Below are 22,313 nucleotides of genomic sequence, written 5' to 3'. Positions count from 1 at the left end.
GATAGATGGATAGAGTGAGGGAGATAGATAGATAGAGTGAGGGAGGGAGATAGAGTGAGGGAGGGAGATAGAGTGAGGGCGATGGATAGATAGATAGCAGTTTCACATATTGCCACAGTGTTGTTTTCGGTCTTCTTTTTTTGTCTTCCTAATTTCGAACGACCCATCTTTATACAGACAAAATACTCCTACATAACCAGCTGGTCAGGTAGCATTAATTGGAGAGTTCAGGGGTTAATGTATTTAAAGCGTGCTTGTTGTTTGTTCATTTTATAGCATGAGATCAGCTTCCAAGGGTCTGTCAACTCACATCTAAATGCAAACATGATCACTAAAAGACAACAGTAGCACAAAGTTACAAAGAAGAAACACTTTAAAAAAAAATTGCCATGGCTGCCACCAGAGTAGAGTAAAAGATGCATCAACGGCAAAATTAAAAACACAAGTGTTTGAGGAGGTTACTTTTGAGATGTCAAGGTCATCCTGAAAAGAAAATGTAAATACTTACACAGCCCATCTCTATGGTAAGGTATGTAAAATAGCACTTTTCATTCAGATTATGTTAGTTAACTGGTAAGGCAAACTGCAGTAAATTGTTATTTTTTTCTTTGTATGTTATGGTACAATTTTGCCATTATAATTGTGGAATGTGTTCGCTTTTGAAGTGTACATGAAAAATGAAAAATCAAATATATGACGAGGTTGTACAAAGCACACACAAACTAAAAACACTTTCCACCACTGTATTACAAAGAAGAAACTAAATCCACACAGCCAGCATACGTTTTATATACAAAGATGACTTCATATGTTTGAATCACGCGATGGCTATAGCAAGACCTATAAAGGTTTCACCTATGTGAGATTTTAGCTTTGTTATTTATTTATTTTTTTAAAGCCACAATCCACAGCATTCGGGATTTTGTGCGTCGTGGCTGAAGTCTTAAAAAAAAAAAAAAACTTCGGGACAAGGAACAATAATAAATGGTTGGGAGGAGTTCATTGAGAACCCGAGTATGACTGTGTGTGAGAGAGATAAGGAGAATGAAACGGAGGTAGGAAATGAACGTGACAAAAAGAGATGGAGAACGAAGGAAACAATGGAATGAGAGAATGGGGACAGAAAAAACAAGACATTACATCGCAAAGCGTGTACACAGCCCTGCCATTATAGTCATACCAGTACATCAGCACTGTTCTGTGACCAGGCGTTACGGGTTTGGACAGTTTTCCTAGCATCGTGACCGATTTCTTTAAATGAACTACATGTCCCAGTTTTCAAAGATGGCAGCAAACAAATGCTCAGTATAGACAAAACAAAAAAAGTTAAAGAACAAGTCCCAAAAAAAAAACCCAATGGCCTGGCCACCCTCATTATGACAGTGGGAATATTGGAAATGCTGCCGTAATGTACTATATAAAGAAAAAAAGTCCACTTGTGTTTTTAAAGCATTACGTTGTAACTCCATCATGTGGCAGGACTGCAGGGGCACGTCCTGTGTCTGAGAATGAAGACTATACTAGATTTTCGAGCTAACTACAAACTATAAATGAGATTACTTTACAGTCATTGTATATGAATTTATCTTTCATATGTGTCCTGAAAGTGTCATGCCTCGAGCCCTCCTGAGCCTTAGACCATTATATTTGAAAGCAGATACCTGCCTTCCAAGCCTACTGGGATATTTTTTGTCATGTATCCATGCCAGGCCTTCAATACGCAAGACTCACACTCACTGAGTGGTATTTGTTGTGCAATTAATCAAGTCTAGAATGCGTGCTAGTTGTTATAGTATTATTTTTCAGGGTAGCACCTAAGAGTGGACTCCGAGCTAGAACGATTTTACGTTTTGGCTTGAGAGAGTAAGTTGCAACAGAGTCTGGCCATAACCAGACCCGAAGGCTATTTAGTAGGTACCCTGATGCCTCAGAAGTCTTTCTGTCTAGACCCAAGACCAAAGCAAATGTTTCTTCTTCGAACTATATTATCCAAGTGTACGTATCAGAATGTTACATGTGAAGGAGAAGAGAAGCGGGGTGGTGCGCACTTAGATGAGGATGCAGCAATGAGGTAAACAGTAGAACTCAACAGAAACAACAAGCTCTTGGCATTGCTGTGTGAGGGGCGGGGAGAGGGAGCAGGGGAGCGAGTGGGAGGAAACGAGCTGCGCAGAGGGGGGCGGTGGAGAGAATTCTTTTTCGATAAATGGTTGGTGGGGGAGCAAATGGGTGCGAGGCTACGCGCGTCTCACACGACTGGATAACATGAAGTGCACGTGAAGTCTGGTGCTGCTATGCGCGCTCCCAGGCTGGGGAAAGGCAAATGAGGGGGGCTTGAGCAGGGGTGGGCTGAAGCAAGGAGAGGCACGCACCCCAAGCAGCCATTAGGAGTGTACAACCAACTTAAAAAACACAAGCAGCCTCCATCTGAGGGTGTGTGCATGAAGAGTGGGCAGCAAGAGCACAGTCTGCTTCATTTTGAAATAAAAATTAAACCGATACAAACGCGATTACAGAAACCATAGCAGCAGTGGAGTTACTCTGTTAAAAAAAAAACCACACTTTAAGTTTAAACAGTTTCCTTTTATTCACAAAGAATGCATGTGCCACGCGCGCTGGGAGGGAGGGGCCTGGGCAACCATGCCAGCATTCACGAGCAGATGGTCCTGTTTATGCCCTGCGGAGCGCCACGCTTCAAGAGCCTGGTGGGGGGCGGGGGAGCGAGCGAGTGGGAGGGAACGAGCATATGGGGATGGGGTGTGAGGCCAAGCTCGAGCCTGGCGAAGCGTCACGCATCAGTAGACAACATGCATTGGGAGGAATCCGCTTGTTCAAGAGTATTGTTTTCCCTACAATAGTTCAGAGCTATAAATAGCTCGACTTAAAAATGGAGTTGATGGCTAATTCTGAAGTGTTTCATGATGGAGTGACAGGTGGTTCTCAACTGTTGAAAGGGAAGAAGAGCACACCAAACCGTTCCCGAACTACCAAGAAGATAACGTTTTGTTATTTCTTGCATTATTGCTTGCGTTTTATTGTAGGCATAAAGGCCTGAGCTGTTATAGTTGGCATCAAAACTGTGCTAATTCTATGGCTAGCTGATGCTTGGTATATGCCCTGTTTCTGCTATTAATTATGTTCACTGTTTGCTCATTTATGCCCAATGTAATTTGCTGAACTCGAATTTCACCTTCTTTCTTTAGTAACACCTACCGTATGATCGAACAAGATGATTTTGACATCCAGGCAAGATTGCACACCATTGTCAGGGGAGAGGATGAAGCTTCCATGGTAGAATCGGTGGGCCTTGCATTGGTTAAACTTCCTGATGTGCTGAACCGCCTGAAGCCAGACATCCTCATCGTTCACGGGGATCGATTTGATGCTCTAGCACTCGCCACATCTGCAGCTCTGATGAACATTCGAATTCTCCACATTGAAGGCGGTGAAGTTAGTGGGACCATTGATGACTCCATCAGGCATTCAATCTCCAAACTGGCACATTACCACGTGTGCTGTACCAGAAGTGCAGAGCGGCACCTGATTGCAATGTGTGAAGACCACGAACGCATCCTTCTAGCTGGGTGTCCTTCCTACGACAAGCTCCTGAATGCCAAAAACAAGGACTATATGAGCATTATCCACACATGGTTAGGTGTGTACTCAATTAGTGTTTTATGGCTTGGTAGTGTTCGTTTCCCTCCTATGCCCCCAACCCCACCCCAACAGAGTTTTTATCCACATGTTGCTTTTGTAAAGCCATTTCTGATTGTGTTTGACCAGCAGATAACTGGGCTCTGTAAAAGCTACTCCAAACATTATAGAACTTATTTAGGTGTTCTTGGAGTTGTGAAGGTAATGGATTAAGAGCAATGAAACCACCCAATCTATAGACCAGGTGTAACTTATAAAATTTCTCTGTACTGTTCACTGAGTGTTGCCACTTGTCTTTCTGGAAACCACCTCATGAGTGGCATGGGTGTAATGATTTCACACAGCAGTTCAGTAATTGGTGACAGTCGTGTTCTTGCCTATTTGATGATTGAATTGTCGGACTCATTGCACACCAGTTCAACTTCAGTGCAGGTGTTTTTGAGTTTAAAATAAAATGGAATTCTCATTTAAAGAAGCTTTGTTTACCTGAAAGAGCTTTGGTTGTTATAAAATAATTTGGGGGTTTCCTCTAGTAATGGATTGACTTCCAGGCCTCCCTATCAGAATCACGCATGCTATTACCACCAAAAGCCTTTACCATGCATTGCCTTTACCACTCAAGTCATTACCACGCATGTGCCTTCACAGTGCATACCTTTACAATGAAAATGTAACTATATCGTAGGTAAGTGAAATATATAAATCCTGTATCCTCCATCATTGTACTTAAAACCGTTCTATCATTGCACTGCCCCCCCACCCCCATCACGTGAGCTAAACTGCTGCCTTCTATGTAATATTGACTAATTTGTAAGTGCCATGTTGTACTTGCAGCACTAATCCCCAAATATATATATATATATATATATATATATATATATATATATATATATATATATATATATATATATATATAATTTATACTTATTTACCTATAAACTCAACCACCCTAGCCCACCCTAAAAAGACCCTTACCCCCAATACCCTTACCCACCCCTAAAACATCCATACCCACCCTAAAATACCCTTGCTACCCTTAAATACCCTTACCACCCAATACCCTTGCCCCCCCTAAACCCTAAAATCCTCCTTACCAACCAATGCCCCCTGCCCACCCTAAAGATACTCTTACCACCCAAAACTCCTACCCACCGAATATATATATATATATATATATATATATATATATATATGTTTAACTTAACTGTGATATGCTTACATTTTTGTTGTAAAGGTATTCACGGTAAAGACTTGCATGGCAAAGGTTGATTTCCTTACCCCATTGTTGTGCCAACATCGTGGAGCTGGCTTGCTTATATTTTCCACATTTGGAGATATGTTAAAGCAGGCGAGCCTCTAAGGGACGTACTTGCATTAAATCTTTACTAATTTTAAGTAGACTGGTATCTCCCAGAGTCTAGTCAAGCTCAAGGGACTTTATGACATTACGATCCCAAAGTACAGGATTTAAAGAAACAGCAATAGATTAAAGAACGAAGAGAGAAAACCCAAGAAACACACAAGATGGAACAGGTGCACTTAACTTTACTGTTGGTATAGAGCAGCATGAACCCAGGGTTGATTTTTTTCATATGTGTATATATATATATATATATATATATATATATATATATATATATATATATATATATATATTATAATTTTTTTATTATTATTATTTTTTATTAAGAATAAATCCATGAAGTGTTCTATTTGTTACCTGGTATACCGCGTGCTTCTTGCAGGCATGCTATCCTTACAATGGAAGCCTATTACGAAATCCCTGGTATGATTATACTGTCCATGTGGCTTTTGCTCTGACATTATTTATGAATGATAATCGAATTGGCTATTCAGAAAGAAGAAAGCCACAGCAAGATTTTCTTCGAAGATGCACAATTTAGGCAAACACCGCTTTTAGAGGGAGTTTGTCACAATACAAACAAAAATGTAAGTTCTGTATTCAGTTACACACTGACCGCAGAACTGATAGCTTAATCGCTTAATGGAAATATTTCCAGGAGCCTGATATGAAATAATGGATGGGTGCGTGTGTTTGTCCAACAGGCAGCAGTGTGAGACCTGAAGATTACATTGTGGCCCTACAGCATCCGGTGACCACTGACATTAAACATTCCGTGAAGATGTTCGAACTCACCCTGGATGCACTCATCTCTTTTGATAAGAAGACGCTGATTCTCTTCCCTAACATTGATGCAGGTGAGGAACAGTGCTGGGGCTTCTCATTTGTTCTCAAGGCAGCTGTGCAAGCTGAGCAGCAGGTACTTCCTTTGGAGTTGATGTGGGATGTTTGTGGATTCTTCTGAAAAGAGCAGAGGCCGGAGGAGACTGTTCAAATATTCAATGGGTGGCATTGCTTTCATGTTTGTTTTGGCAATTTTTATAGCGCGCAAATACCCAAGGGTGTCTCTGTGCTTAGCTGATCAGATGATGACAAATAACCGATCTTAATGTGGAAACAGCCAGATTTTTAATTTCTTCCTGAAGCTAAGGAGAGTCTGGGAAGTTTTAATAGTAAAAGGAAGTGAATTCCATAATCTGGCCGTGGAAATCACAAAGCATCTGTCACCCCAGTTAGCTTTCCTTGTGAGTTTGACATTAAGCAGATGAGCTGAAGATGAGCGAAGGGTCCTAGGGTTTTCAAGAGGACGGAAAGCATCTTTGAGAAACTGAGGGCCAGAGTTGTTGATAGCTTTGTAAGCAATGCACAGTGCCTTAAATTTTGTACGGCTTTTGACAGGAAGCCAGTGAAGCTGTCTAATGAACGGAGTGATGGAGGTGAACTTGGGTATGCCCAGTAGGATTCTGGCTGAGGCGTTCTGCACTAGCTGAAGCCTATTGAGAACTTATTCCTGCGCATTAAGAAGGAGGGCATTACAATAGTCCGTTCTGGAGAAAACGAGGGTACTGATCAGAGTTTTACCAGCTGAAGTGGGAAGGTAGGGGAGAAGCTTCTTGATCTTTTTCAAAGTAAAGAAGGAGGTGGAGACTACCGAGTTGACGTGGTGGTGGAAGAGCAGTCTGTTGTGAAACATGACTCCAAGGTTACGAACCTTAGTGACAGGTTCGGGTGGAGGTCCCATCTCATTGGGCCACCAATGGGGGGACCAGGCAGGTTCAAGTTTCCCAAATGTCATTACCTCTGTCTTTTCAGAGTTTAATTTTAGACAGTTGGAAGACATCCAGGAGCTGATGGCAAGCATTCCCTCTTGAAAGTTTGCTGCAACTGAAAGTCCATCATGATGTACAGATAGGACGAGCTTTGTGTCGTCGGCATAGGTTGTGAGACTAATGCCGTAGGACTTGATCACCCTCGCTAAGTCCGAAACATAGATATTAAACAGGGTCGGACTTAGCAAGGAGCCCTGCGGCACTCCACACGGAAGGGAGAACGTGTGGGAAAAGAAAGGGCCTAATTTTACAGCTTGAGAGCGATTGGCCAGAAAAGAAGCAAGTAGGTCTTTGGCCTTATTCTGGATGCCGATTGCTGAGACACGGTCGATCAGAGTGGGGTGATCGACCGTGTCAAAGGCCGCGGATAGGTCGAGCAGTATTAAAACTGCTGCACCGCCTTTATCTAGCATCATTCTTATTTCGTCAGCCGCCTTGATTAGGGCTGTCTCGGTTCCGTGCCCTTGCCTAAATCCAAACTGAGTGTCATCTAGCAGGTTATTTGCATCAATGAATTTGGAAAGCTGCATGTTCCTTAGTTTTTCAAATATTTTTGCAGGGAAAGGAAGACAGGCAATGGGTCTGTAGCTGGAAGGGGAAGTGGGGTCAAGGGTGGCTTTTTTCAAAAGTGGCTTGATGATGGCCTTTTTCCAAACTGTAGGATATGAACCAGTAGCGAACATGGTATTGCAAATATTGGTCAAGGCAGGAGAGATGGCATCAGGGATGAGGTTGAGGATGGAAGGAGGACATGGGTCATGGGATGATCCTGACTTGGTACTAGAAATTAGACGAGAGACTTGTTCCTCAGAGACTGAATTAAACTTAGAGGGAGAGCTGATGATTGAAGGCTGGTTAACTGTATTGTGAGTTGAAGAAGGTTCGTGCAGGAAAGCAGAAAAAATAGAAGTGACTTTGTCCAGGAAGAAATCTGCAAGCGAGTTGCAGAGGTGTTGAGACGTGTCGGAAGAGGGAATGGGGGGGGATTCGAAAGCTGGTTAACCACCTGAAACAATTTCCTTGCGGAGTTGTGTGCCTGATTAATTTGGGAAGTGTAGTAAGTCGTCTTTTCTAAGACAATGAGGTCTTTGTACTTGGACAGGGCGCTTTCATACGAAAGTTTGTCAAGAGGGTTGTAGTGCCTGCGTCAGTGTCTTTCCAGATTTCTGCAGTGTTGTCTTTGTAAACGAAGGGGTTCGGAGAACCATGGAGTGGAAGGGGATTTTCTATTGCGGTGAGTGGTTTTGGGAGGTGCCAGTGTGGAACACGCCGTGTCCAGGATATTGAGATATTAGATTCTAGTGATGGATCCGGTTCCACCGCATTGATGCCAGTGGTCTGCATAGATGCAAGGTGAGAGATATCAATGTTTTCCCAGTCTCGTGTTGAAGTTGGGGATGATGGTGTGGCTTGAGATGGAGGGGACTTGGCTTTAATGGAAAAACAGACTGCTGAGTGATCTGTCCAAGTAAGGGGAATAGGAGGGGAAATCAGAATATCAGGGTTGTTGGTGAATATCCCATCGGGGGTATGTCCTGCCTTGTGAGTAGGCAGGGTAACAAGTTGATGAAGTCCTACGGCTTAAAGATCTCTGATAAGGGCGATGGTATCATTGTCGGTGAGGGATTCTAAATGAAAATTGAAGTCTCCTAATATAGTGTAGTGAGGAGCTCCAGCTGTAATTTCGACTAAATTGCTAAGACTAACAAGGAAATTAGCTCTAGGGCCAGGAGGGCGGTAGAGCAAGGTGCCTGTGAATGACTGGTTACTGGAGAGGCTAATAGAAAAGGAAAAGGCTTTGCAGTCTCTGTAATTAAGGGCTGTGGTTTTGAGTTTATAGCGGTTTCTATATATAATAGCTATACCGCCACCCTTTTTAATAGTTCTATCTAGTCTGTGGACGCAGTAGTCCTCAGGGATGGCTGCTTCGAAGTCGGGACCAGAGGAGTTGTCACCCCAAGTCTCGGTGGCAAACAATAGATCGAGATTATGTGACACAATGAACTCTAAGATATCGAGTTTGTGTTTTGGAAGGGAGCGTACATTGATGAGTGCTGCCAGGGGTAGTAGCAGGGGGAATATGGTCAATGCAAGCAGAGCATTTGAGAGGACCTACCGAAGGGTCAGTGTATAGAAATGAAGGTATAGAATGCGGTAGGTTGGAGGATGGATTAAGTTCTAGAAGTTGAGAGGAGGTATATTTGATCATAGCAGGGGCATTAGGGGTCTGAGGGACGCATTGACCAGGGGGGGGAGGCCCTGGGCCCGGTCCCGGTGCGGACGGGCGCAGACGGGCTTGCCTTTGGCGCGGCGCCCGCTGCGCCCCCCCCCTCCCCGCTGCGCGGGCGGGAAGTGGTATAAAATATATAGGGTTGAGAGAGGGTGGGACTCATCCCAGCACAGGTGCGCTGAATGACTCAACCCCCAATGGCGGCAAGCCCTCCCCCTGCGGTCAGGGTGAGTGAAGAGCTTGTTAAGATATAGCACAATTCACAAGTTAAAAGTGCAACAAACAAAATACAAATTAAAATAGTGGCTGTCTCGTCCTCCGGCTTCCGCCTCAGAGGAGTAGTAATCACTGAATCTAAGCGAGCAGGGAGGCGAGAGATTAAGTAGGCGGGTGGGCGGGTCTCATCCCAGCACAGGTGCGCTGAATGACTCAACCCCCAGTGGCGGCAAGCCCTGCCTCCAACGTGTCAGATCCTAGTCGTCTGCGCGAGGAGCTTGCTTGCTTGTTGATTATACCCTTTCTACTTTCTACTTTCTCTTTCCTCTGATCATCTGCTTCTGTTTTAAGTTATTAGAAATGAAGGAATGCCATTTTGTATACTCCGCATCTGTCAACATCTTTATCCCAAGTTAAATGGAAAGTCATGCTTTAAAAGGCGGGGCTTACAGCCCTGCTGGTACCACTGTGCGCCCTTTACCTCACCTTTTTGCGGAATCTTTAATAGTTCAGTCAACAAAATACCCCTGTTAGCCCAGCTTGTTTCTTGTCCCAACTCCAAATGATGATTGCCGTCTCTGCTACGTATCACTGCATAACAAATCAGCAGTCCATGTTTGCATGACTTTGAGTTTACACCAGCATCCCTGTGACAGACCCCTTCATGCAAGATGATGAAGAAGCTCCTTTTTCAAGCAGTCAGTAAGGTAGTAAGCAGCCGTCCCCACTAGTCTGGCACCATGGTTACCCATAATCTGTAGTGACGTGAGAACTAGTTTTGTTGAATCAACAATGTTATGCTAAGAGCAAAGTGCATTTTACAGTTGGCAACATCTTTTTGCAATAACTTCCGTTTGTCAATTGACTGTACAGTATGCTGAAGAGCGGACCTCCCTAAAATAAGTATAATCTTAAACATTCTCTAAATGTCCGCAGAGCTCTTTTATATTATTTTTAAAATTATTTTCGTTACTTTTGTCAGGTTGTTTACATTCTGGAATTGTATGGGAGGATGGTGATGTAAGATGCAGGATTTGGTATGGTTTAATGATTTTTCAAACTCATTTCAAGCATGTGCTTTCTCATCTTGACACTGGAAATATTATCTACGTTTTCCTGCCCAAATAAATCCCCTACTCCCTTTCTGAAGAAAGCTTTTCATGCTTTGGCACGATTGGTATCGGGGCCAAGAAAAATTAACGCTTTTTTGATTCTGAGTGCCGTCTGCTGGGTGCTACTAGAAGAAAAAATATATTCTAAGATCTGCTTCACTCGCACTGAGTGCAGAGTTTTACATTTTTAACAGCTGTCATGGACCAGAAGAATGCGACTGTCTCTAGAAGAATTGCACCGAAGGAAAAACGAAGGATTCACCATTTTGGAAATTGTAAAAGTGTGCAGATGCATATGATGGAATCCCATGCATATTGAGATTTGAGTGTTTATCTAGTATAAACTTTCAGAGTAACCCATGGCAAACAATCAAAGTAAACTGGTTAACTAGAAAACCTTTTTTTGCCTAAAGAGCTTAGATGAGAAGTGACACGAGTGTCACTCTTGATTAGAAAATACGAGTGTCACTCTTGATTAGAAAACGGTATGGCTAAATATGGCCCCAAGAAGCTGACCCTTTGATTATGTATATCCTATACTGTTGCATTGTGATTTTCTATTACTTATCTTACCTGCCCTCTAATATATACCCCGGTACGAAGAATTCATGAACCATCTGAATTAATTGAAAGTAAAACTATGGGTTTTATTTGTGATTATATTAACTAATGAATTTTATAGTGTTATAACTGTAAGACTCCTTTTAAAAATGAATTTTAAATTATGTTTGTAAATGTAATTGTTCAACTTTTATGATTCTTTTGTTTTGAATCGAATAAAGTTTTTGAAACGAAACGAGAAGTGACATTTTCATCCCTTTGTTCATCCTTAATTTTCACCTAGTCTGGCACATCACTTGGAGCGCTGCATTTACTTTGAAGAAAGGTACAAGGTATATGAAACAGTTGTTAGTGTTGTGAGCTTGGGGTGGATATTAGGTGAGAGCTTTAGATACAATCTGAGGACTCTTTAGAGCGGATCACATTAACACTTGGGTGATGGGTGGAAAATAAGTGGAGACAGTATCAGGCTCTTCATGAGGAGTGGTGTCAGTTAGTGCGTTGTATTGGAGATAAGAGGGTGTGTATTTAAGGCGATGAGAAAAATTGATTTTAATTGTGAACCGGCATAGTAGTCACACTAACGTGAATCTGCCTCAATATTCTTGCTTTATCTGATTCCTCTAAGGTAAACTTAACATTCCATAATGCAAACAGAGGCTCTTTCTTGCTTAGATGGCATGTCCTTGACTGGTATACATTCAAAGCCTTGATAACATCTACTTTGGACCTATGTACGTGTTCTCTTTGTTTTTAACGAGGCAGCCACAGGGTCTCTCCAGGATTATGTTCCCATTTGACATAATCTGGAGAATAAATATTCAGGCTTCCCTGCGTGTTTTCGTTAGCTACTCATGGTAGGATGCATCGATAGGATGGTTGCTACTGTGGAACATGTTTGTTCATCCATTCCAACTACATCTGTTGCTGTTCACCATGCCCTTGCCTATGTTCTAACCTCACACAGAGAAGTAGGGGCTGAACAAAATCTGCAAATTAGATGCTAGTGTTAAGTCTGTACTTTCGTTCTCCCATTTGAAAGAACCCACACTTCAATCTCCACTACGCTTGCCTTAAATACAACCCTTCTGGTCATCCATTCCTAGAAAGATATAGGATGAGGCACAGACAACAACATATGCATCCTTTGGTATGACCCTTGTGTAGTTGGAGCAACAAGAACCGCATTGTTTGCTGCTCAGCGGCACTCGTATGCAATGTGGATGGAGTGTAGTAAGGGTATACCACTAGAGATCAATAACTTATTTATTTTCTCAACATGAATAGCCTCTGCATAAGCTTTTGTTGCCACGAAGGCAATCATCCTCTGGAAAGGCTCATCAGAATGCAGCATTTGTATAAAAAAAGATTTCAACTGAATTAAGTATAGCTTGTCCATGAAGTCGATCATTTTTCTGTAAATGCTTTTGCCCAGGATCGGTGCTAATTCTCGGGCTCGAAGAACCTACTCAGCTAAGTGGTTATTGCAATACAACCCCCCTTCCACAGGTGGGGCTCTGTTTGAACACTGTTTATCTTGATGTGAAATCCAGTGACGGGGAAAACCTAGGTAAACGTGACAGTGGTGGTTCTTTTAACTCTTCTTTCCATTTGCCTCTGAGCAGGCAGGCTGCCACCCTGACACTGCTGCACTGGGAGCTCCAGAGCCTACTTCTGCATTTGGGTAACATACAGGGCCATATGTATGACAAACCGCGCACCCATAGGCGTAAAAAACAACAAACCAACCACCACCGACAAGGCTCCGTTTCGTTTTCTATTCACAGGTAGCAAAGAAATGGTTCGAGTGATGAGAAAAAAGGGAATCGAGCAACATCCCAATTTTCGAGCTGTGAAGCATGTTCCATTTGAGCAGTTTATACAGCTTGTGGCTCATGCTGGATGCATGATTGGGAACAGCAGCTGTGGGGTTCGTGAAGCAGGAGCCTTTGGCACCCCTGTCATCAATTTGGGAACACGTCAAACCGGGAGAGAAACGGGTATGTTCATCTTTAGTTGCATTTTGATATACATCCTCCCCACAAGTATGTTGCATTTCCTATGACATCACTCACAACTTCACTGCAAGACATTTAGGACTCAGTGCATTAAATAATTTAGCAGTTCTCAAAATTACATGGTTAGCAGCCCAAAATGAGTTTGGGTCATAACTAAACCATTTTGCAACTCTGTAAAGCCTTTCCAACTTTCAAAAGAAGCTTGTGAATCCTTTCTTGCCGGTACAACAATTTTTTCAATGAATATTTCAGGAGATAGGAGTATCAATGAATGACGGGTATGTTTTTCATTGACGGGTTCTGAGTGACATCAAATAGATAACTCGAGCTTTGCTCTTGTTGTCTATTATGTCACTCAGAACCCCAAGACGAAAAACATATGTTACTCACTTCATACCATGGTATAATTTTGTTTTAGATGGTCCCTAAAATCATCTGTCCCTGCTTTCAACTGCTATGCAGGGACTGAAGTGTAATGAGTCCATACATAATGCGGCTTCATCTGCATGTCTAAAATGTAAAAAAAAATAAAAATGGTTACAGCCAAACAAACTATCACCCTCTGTGCTACCCCACCCAACGCCTCCCAAAACTGTGTCCTCTACCCTCCAGCAGTACAGAGAGCAAGGACTGCACTGACAGGCTCTCAAACTGGCCTGTCAGAGCACTCTAGAATTCCTTTCACTCCGCAACAGTGAAGAACAACCTATGTTTCCCACAGTTGCTATGTCATAGCGGTGAATAACTAGGCGTAGAATCTGGTGTTCACACTAGTGGCACTCAGTAAGAGAACTAGTACAGTGAAAATAGTGGGCACAACTGGAAAACAAATATCGAATGAAAGTTCAGAGTCTATTCCAGATTTTCTTTTGATTGTACAGTTAATGACTACAAAAAGAACAATCAATTTTCCTTTCTCAAGTCTGACCACCTCTTTTTCAACCACTATTGCAAATTAACTTCATAGATGCACCTTGTCAGCTTGTAAACCACGTGCACTCCATAGACCTTGCCTAACTCTAAAGCACCTGTACTGGATTCCCTTTGCCCCCAAAGACAAAACCCTGTGGCCCGTGCCAAATTAAATCTAATTTGTCTTTTGTTAATTTTCTCACTAGTGTAGTTGCACTTATATAAGTGGTGCCATTACAGCACAGCTCCTGATTCACAAACCATTTATTTGCTGTGTCTCAGGTGAAAATGTCCTTCATGTTCGTGATGCGGATGCACAGAACAAAATATTGCAGGCACTGCAGCTTCAATTTGGTAAACGCTACCCAGGGTGAGTTCGAAATAATGATTTACCGCAACAGTTTTCTCTTGTTGTAGATAGTTTGGTTGTTTGAACATTTCTTTTGGTTCCTTTTTTCCAGTTCAAAGATCTACGGTGATGGAAATGCTGTTCCAAGAATAGTGAAGTTTCTCAAGTCTATTAACTTGAAGTGGCCATTACAGAAGAAGTTCTGCTTTCCTCCTGTGAAGGAAAACATCTCTCAAGACATTGATCTCATCCTTGAAACTCAGAGTGCGCTGGCTGTGGATCTTGGTGGAACTAATTTGCGGGTAGCAATAGTCAGTATGAAGGTAAATACATATTTGACCTATTTAGCTGCCTTATCCCTTGTTTATTCAAGCTCTGATATTTCTAGAAAGTATGTAGTGTCCTTGTTGCAGAAACACATTTCTAAAGTATTCAGGCACAGTCCATTGAGGACAATAAGACAGCAGTGGCTGGGCTATATGTCTGCAGAAATGAGTGTGTTCCTTATATCAAAAAACGAAAAAGTCTTTATTCATGGTGCTCCAAGGAGATGAAATGGGCACCACACTCCAACACAGGGAAGTGATGCTTTCCACAATAATGTATAATACTCCTGAGCTCCGTAGTGTTAAGTAACAATGAATTCAAATTTTTCCCAAATCTAGTCCTCCTAATTTTCTTTATGGTCTACTTATGAATGCATTCAACAAATGTATCCGTTCTGTAGACCAACACATGTTTCGTCTTAAGAGGCTTCAAACAATGACTTCCTCAGGGCTACAACAATACATTAAAAATAGTATATCAGTACTAAAGAAAACTAGTCCCCATCACCGCACCATCGGTGTCATTTTCTTTGAAAAGGAAGTATCCAGTGGCAGAGGCCATCCGAATAGGGCAAAGGGTACACATCACAAGATAAGACAATGAAGGACACTACTCATTCTTAGGTAACTCAACATTGTATTTTTCACAAAGAGACATTTCTTGGAGATCATACATAAATCAACACTTGGGCATATTTCATGGGAACTATTTTCCTAGTGGTAATCACTACTCAACTGGGCCAAACTTCTTTGTGAATCCTGTGTGACTGATTTAGCCTCTAACCTTAATGCTGTCCTTTTACTAAGTTTGCCGCTTTATCAGGATAAACTGGAAGTACTAATTTCCCAAATTTATCAGAGAAGATCCCTTGAAGAAGGAAATTATACCTATTTCTCTATCATGTCAACTTACGATATCATAATCTGCCCTCATCCTGTGGAGTCTTATGCAGATGGCAGTGGATGAGAGATGAGAACCCTGCATCCTGGTAAAAGTAAACTCTCAACCAATGTCTGTTAGTATGGCTACTCAATAGGTAGGGAGGCATTTATGTGTATAAAATGTTTTCAGAAGAGAGACTTATCTCTTGGTAAAACACTTATGGAACCCATCCATAGTCTACCTATTAAATGCTTGACTAATCAGCAAAAGTTGCATGATGAATTCAGATTAGAAGTAACCTTTCCTTGAAGATTGTATTACACAGGGTTGTGAGGACAGGTACTATTCGAGTAGCAAATATGATGGGACCCCCTCAAGACTTAATCAGGCCAGGGAAAAGAGGGGAATGAAATAACACAATGAAGAAAGCAAATTTCCCTTGATGGCCACAACAATCTAATGCACATATGTCTCTAATTAATAATGAGATATTGGTGACAAAGGCACAACAATCTATTTCATTCTTTCAAAAGTATGAATGTATTTCATTTTTTCTTTTTTAAAATCATCATTGCTTTTTATATATAGGAATCTCTTTACTAATTTTTCACAAATAGAAAAGTACCATTTTTTGAAAAGCTTTTTTTTTAATATACATAACTTTTTTAAATAGAATACAGAGAAGTGAAAAAAGAAAGCATAATAAAATACATACAATACATTGCTATTTACAAAGCTAATTTCTTTAACATTTACACACAAATCATTAGTGCCCCTGGTAATAGACAATCCATCACAACATTCTCACACATTCACAAAATTCTCACCCTATCTACATGCATCACAACACCATTTGAAACCAGGAAGTTCAATCGTGAATACAGGTCTCAAGATTAAATATGAGACCCCACACTTGGTCGGTCGACGCGCGTTTCGGAGGCTCAAGGCCACCTTCTTCAGGACCTCTTCCAGTAAAAACAACCCAGGTATCCAGGGGGACCTATAATATATATATAAAGATTTGTCACCAAAAACAGTAATACCATATTGCGGCATAACATTGTTGAGAACAACATAACGACATTCCAAATGAAGCGACCAGCAAAACAACTTATGAGAGAAAAATATGAAAAAAAGGCATCCACATGTGCATAGTGCATGAGACAAATTTATGTAGGACGACAACAAAAGTGAGTAGAGATAAATGTACTATCCTCCTAACCTCTCTATTTTAAGGTCTTCTATTCAATACAATTGGTTAGATCTGCAGTAAATCTAATAATTAAATCTGATCCATGTTAAAGAAAAGATTTTTATTTTGGCTTATAAATACTTACATGAAAGGACTAAATTCTAAAGGCTCAGGCGAGATTTCTGTAATAGTTTCCAGAATTAGTTTCAGATTTCCTATTTTGTACGTCTTCCAGTATGATATTCTGTAGGTAGAAGGACCAGACAATAATGCTGTGAACTTTCTGAAGCTAATATAGGTTCGAGGCATATGGGCTGCAGATGGTACATTTATGAATAGATCGCCATCGGATGATTGCACTTGTTTTTCTCTTGGAGAAGTCTTTTGTCGTCACGAGACTGGTGACTCCTCCTTTGGGTGCTAGTGTGCATGGGCATCGGCTCCATCCTTAGATTGTTTTTTTCCGCCATCAGGTTCGGATGAGGATGAAAGCGCTCCGGATCGACTTCGAGAAAAATTGATATTTCGGCGCGTATTCCCTTTCCAATTCGACGGTATTGTTATCGAACAAGAGTTCATTTCCATTCCGACGCGTTTCGACGTCAACAATAAACATTTTCGACTTCTACGTCGACAAGATCGGGAGGCCTTTCTCGACGTAGTCCAGCCCGGAGTCCATGGAAAGGACTCCATTTAAAAAATGTCCAACGTGTGGTGCTATGTTCCCACACAAGGACCTACACGAGGTGTGCAATCTTTGCCTATCACCTGAACCCGAATCCAGGGACTGTGAAGCCTGCGCAGCATTCTCCTCCAAGTCGACGATTAGAAACCGTCGAGCCCGAAGACACGAAGTATCGAGAATGCAGTCAGAGGCAATCCCGGAGCTGTTCGAGGCCCAGCACCCCGAAAAAGAAGAGGAAGATGAGGACGAGTCGGGGTCGGAAGTGGACGACTCTGATGTCGAAGAAATCGACGCTCAACAAACCGTGAGTGACGACGTCCCCTTACCGAAAAACCGACCCCGTTTGGTGTTGACCCCACCTTCGAGCCCATTCGGACTACCGAAGAAAGTTTCCGACGCCCCGCCTTTGGGTCCGGCAACGAAACCGAAACACTTGGCCTCCCACCATGTCGGATCCGGGAAACGGTCGACATCAACACCGAAACGCCATACAAAGGAAAGCTCGAAGTCGAAACTTTCCCTGTCGAAACCGAAACATGCTTTGATGTCGAAGACTTACTCGACACCGAAAAAATCGGAATCGAGCAAATTCTCGGTGCCGAAAACACAGAACATTGACGGTCAGAAGGAAAGGCACCTTTCGGAACCAAAAACTTCGGTACCGACACAGGAGCATCAGACAGATCCAAAACAAAAGATTTTGTTTATCGATCCGCAAACTGGCAAAGTGGTGACAAAATTACCTAAAAAGAGGAAGAATGAACAGCTGGACGACAAAGCTCTTCCTCCTATAAAGAGAACAATGGGGACTAATACAATGCCTCCCCTTTCTCCTCAACCTAGAGACACACCCTCTTCTCCTCTTCCTCACACTATGCCAGCTATTCCCCCACCTTCGACACCAAGACCATCTACACCTCAAACAGATGTAGAAAGTGATACAGGGGAGGGAGAACTTCATGGGGATGACGACACTGCCACCCTCTACGAACTCAATGCCGGCTGGAACCCTGCCTGTTGCCGGGCCGCCCCGAAACGCTTCCAGAGACCCTTCACCTGCACAACCTGCAAGTTTACCTGCCTCCGAACATGCACCGCACCCGCCAAGCCAAACCCCAGCAGCGACCTCAAGTGCATCCTGCTCAACACCCGCTCCGTCCACAGACACGCCGTCGAACTCTGGAACCTGCTCGACACAACATCTCCAGACGTCGCCTTCCTCACTGAAACCTGGATGAACGCCTCTTCAGCCCCCGACATCACCATCCCGGATGGATACAAGATCACCAGGAAGGACCGCATCAACCAGACCGGAGGAGGCATCGCCATCGTCCACAAGAACACCATCCGCATCACGACCAACGCCGACGTCACCTACACTGCCGCCGAACACCTCAACTTCCAGATTCACACCGACCCAAAGACGACCCTCAGAGGCACCCTCATCTAAAGACCCCCGGGACCACGCGCACAATTCAGCAAAGACATCACGGACTTCATCAGCCCACACACCCTCCCCTCTGCCGACTACATCCTCCTAGGGGACCTCAACTTCCACCTGGAGAACAACAACGACACCAACACAGTCACCCTGCTAGACAACCTCGGACTCAAGCAACTGGTCAACACCCCCACCCACTACGCTGGCCACACGCTTGACCCCGTCTTCTCATCCAGCAAGCACATCGCCTTCAGCTGGTTAACCAACGAACTCAAGGACTCCAAGAAGACCTGCCGCACCCTCGAGAAAGCCTGGCTCCTCGACCGGACCACTGACAACATGACCGCCCTCAAACACGCGACCCGCAAGCACCACCAGCTCATCCGCACCACCAAGAAGAAATCTCTGAAGGATCGACTGGACAACAACGCCCACGACAGCAAGGAACTCTTCAGCATCGTCAAGGAGTTCTCCAACCCCAGCACCGGCAACAACGACATCACCCCTTCACAAGATCTCTGCGACTCCCTCGCCTCGTTCCTCCTTCAAGATTGCCGACATCCATAACAACTTTGGCACACCATCCTCTCACCCAACCGTCGAATCAACGCACCCCACCGCCACCCTCCGCACCTGGACCGCAGTGACCACCGAAGACACAGCCCGCACGATGCACACCATCCACTCCGGATCTCCGACTGACCCCTGCCCCACCACGTCTTCAACAAGGCCGACTCCACCATCGCATCCCAACTCCGAGACGTCATCAACACCTCCTTCGACACCGCCACATTCCCGGAGAGCTGGAAGCATGCTGAGCTCAGCGCTCTACTAAAGAAACCAACAGCGGACCCCACCGACCTCAAGAACTTCCGCCCCATCTCGCTCCTCCCTTTTCCTGCCAAAGTCATCGAGAAGATCGCCAACAGACAGCTTGCCGCCTTCCTCGAGACAAATGGATCCCTCGACCCCTCGCAGTCCGGTTTCAGAGCCAACCACAGCACTGAGACCGCCCTCATCGCAGCCACCGACGACATCCGAGCCCTTCTCGACAACGGGGAAACAGCGGCACTCATCCTCCTGGACCTCTCCGCCGCGTTCGACACTGTCTGCCACTGCACCTTAGTCCAACGCCGCAGCAACACCGGCATCCAAGAGAAGGCATTGAAGTGGATCATCTCGTTCCTCACTGGAAGAACACAGAGAGTCCGCCTCCCCCCGTTTCGTTCCGAGGCCACCGAAGTCATCTGCGGCGTCCCGCAAGGATCATCACTCAGCCCCACCCTCTTCAACGTCTACATGAAACCTCTCGCAGCCATCACACGCCAACACAACCTCAACATCATCTCCTACGCCGACGACACCCAGCTGATCTTCTCCCTCATCAGAGACCCCGACACCGCCAGAACCAGCCTTCACGAAGGGATGAAAGACGTCGCCGAGTGGATGAAGAACAGCCGCCTGAAACTGAACTCAGACAAGACGGAACTCCTCATCCTTGGGCCATCACCCACCGCCTGGGACGACTCCTGGTGGCCCCCAGCCCTGGGCACTGCCCCCAAGCCGACAGACAACGCACGCAACCTGGGCTTCATCCTGGACTCCTCCCTCTCGATGACCAGACAAGTCAACGCCGTCTCCTCTTCATGCTTTCACACCCTCCGTATGTTCCGCAAGATCTTCCGATGGATCCCGATCGAAACCAGGAAGACGGTCACCCAGGCCCTCGTCACCAGCCGGCTAGACTACAGAAACACCCTCTACGCCGGAACCACAGCCAAGCTACAGAAAAGACTACAACGCATCCTGAACGCCTCTGCCCGAGTCATCCTGGACATCCCTGGACGCAGCCACATCTCCGGCCACCTGAGGAACCTGCACTGGGTCCCCGTCAACAAGAGGATCACGTTTAGGCTCCTCACCCACGCACACAAGTCTCTCCACAACCTGGGACCCAAGTACCTCAACGAACGCCTGAGCTTCCACACGCCCACCCACCCACCAGCTACGATCCGCTTGCCTCGCCCTCGCCGCTATAACACGCATCCGAAGAGCCACTGCCGGAGGCAGATCCTTCTCCTACCTGGCGGCCAAGACATGGAACTCCCTCCCCATCCACCTTCGGCTGACCCAGGACCACCTCGCCTTCAGGAGACAACTCAAGACCTGGCTGTTCGAGCAGTAGCGGTCCCCTTCCCCCAAGCGCCTTGAGACCCTTCCGGGTGAGTAGCGCGCTATACAAGTATTATGATTGATTGATTGATTGACACTGCCCCAGATGAAGCAGACCCATGGGAGAATTATAATGCAGGGTCAGATGAGGAGAACGACCCAGAATTATACCCCTCAAAACCTTCATCACCTGATGATAATACAGGTTTTGAACAGCTGATTAATAGGGCAGCAAAATACCATAAGGTAGACTTACACACAGAACCTCAAATAGAGGATTTCCTTTTAGAAACACTACCTGCTGCACAAAGAACATCAGGAACACTACCTATGCTGAAGGGTCTTCTCAATCACACAGCAGACATATTCAAAGACCCTGTGAGGGCTAGAGTATTAAATCCAAGAATTGATAAAAAATACAAGGCAGCCCCAAAGGACCCAATATTTATCAAAGGACCGGTACCTCTGGACTCGCTTGTAGTCACAAACGCTCGTAAAAGAGCAAACTCATTATCTACAGGAAAAGCTCCTCCTCCTGATAAGGAGTCCAAGTTAATAGATGCATCTGGCAAAAGGGTAGCATCCCAAGCAGAAAACAGCTGGCGCATAGCTAACACACAAGCGCTACTTGCACGCTATGATAGAGCTCATTATGATGAGTTAGAAAAACTCATTACACATCTCCCTAAGGAATATCAAAAAAGGGCAGACCAGCTCATACAAGAAGGATAGATAATAACTAACACTTCCATTAAGTGCGCCTTAGACGCGGCAGACACTGCTGCAAGATCCATCAACACCAGTATCATGTTAAGAAGACATGCATGGCTTAGGGTCTCAGGGTTCAAACAAGAAGTACAAACATCCTTATTGAACCAACCTTTTGATGAAAAAACACTTTTTGGCTCAGGTACAGATGAGACTTTAGAAAAGATGAAAAAAGACACAGAAACGGCTAAATCAATGGGAGTATTACAACAGCCAACTCAAAGGGGTTCCTTTCGTAGGTCCACCTATAGAGGCGGGTCAAAAAATACAGGCACAAGCCAGCAATCTACCTCTTTTACACCAACATCACCCAGAAGTAATTCAAGAGGCAGTTACAGAGGTAACAACAACAAGGGTAGCGGTCGCGGAAATAACAACAACCGCAACTCCCCAACCCCAAAACAGTGACTTCATACAGCTCCCCCCAGACCATATAACACCAGTCGGGGGACGTCTATCGCAGTTCCTACCTGCCTGGGAAAACATCACATCAGACAGGTGGGTGAGACAAATTATCCAACATGGTTATTGCCTAGAACTCACAGCTACCCCACCAAACATCCCCCCAGACAGCGTCCAATGAGTCAAGATCATTTAACATT

At 44.3% G+C, this 22,313-nt stretch overlaps 1 protein-coding gene across 2 annotated transcripts in view; it reads left to right on the top strand.

Moving 5' to 3' along the window:
* GNE (glucosamine (UDP-N-acetyl)-2-epimerase/N-acetylmannosamine kinase) overlaps nt 1-22,313 on the top strand; it is a 397,785-nt gene that overhangs the window by 195,371 nt on the left and 180,101 nt on the right. For both annotated transcript variants that reach the window (XM_086961671.1, XM_086961672.1), the window contains exons 3-7: nt 3,204-3,655; nt 5,722-5,874; nt 12,753-12,965; nt 14,178-14,265; nt 14,357-14,567. In XM_086961671.1, coding sequence (XP_086817797.1) covers nt 3,204-3,655; nt 5,722-5,874; nt 12,753-12,965; nt 14,178-14,265; nt 14,357-14,567 — 1,117 coding nt within the window. The remainder of the gene's footprint in view (nt 1-3,203; nt 3,656-5,721; nt 5,875-12,752; nt 12,966-14,177; nt 14,266-14,356; nt 14,568-22,313) is intronic.

This window comes from Lissotriton vulgaris, chromosome 3_1 (genome assembly GCF_964263255.1).
Source record: "Lissotriton vulgaris chromosome 3_1, aLisVul1.2, whole genome shotgun sequence".
NCBI classification, from domain to species: Eukaryota; Metazoa; Chordata; class Amphibia; order Caudata; family Salamandridae; genus Lissotriton; species Lissotriton vulgaris.
This window is presented reverse-complemented; position numbering and strand designations above follow the sequence as displayed.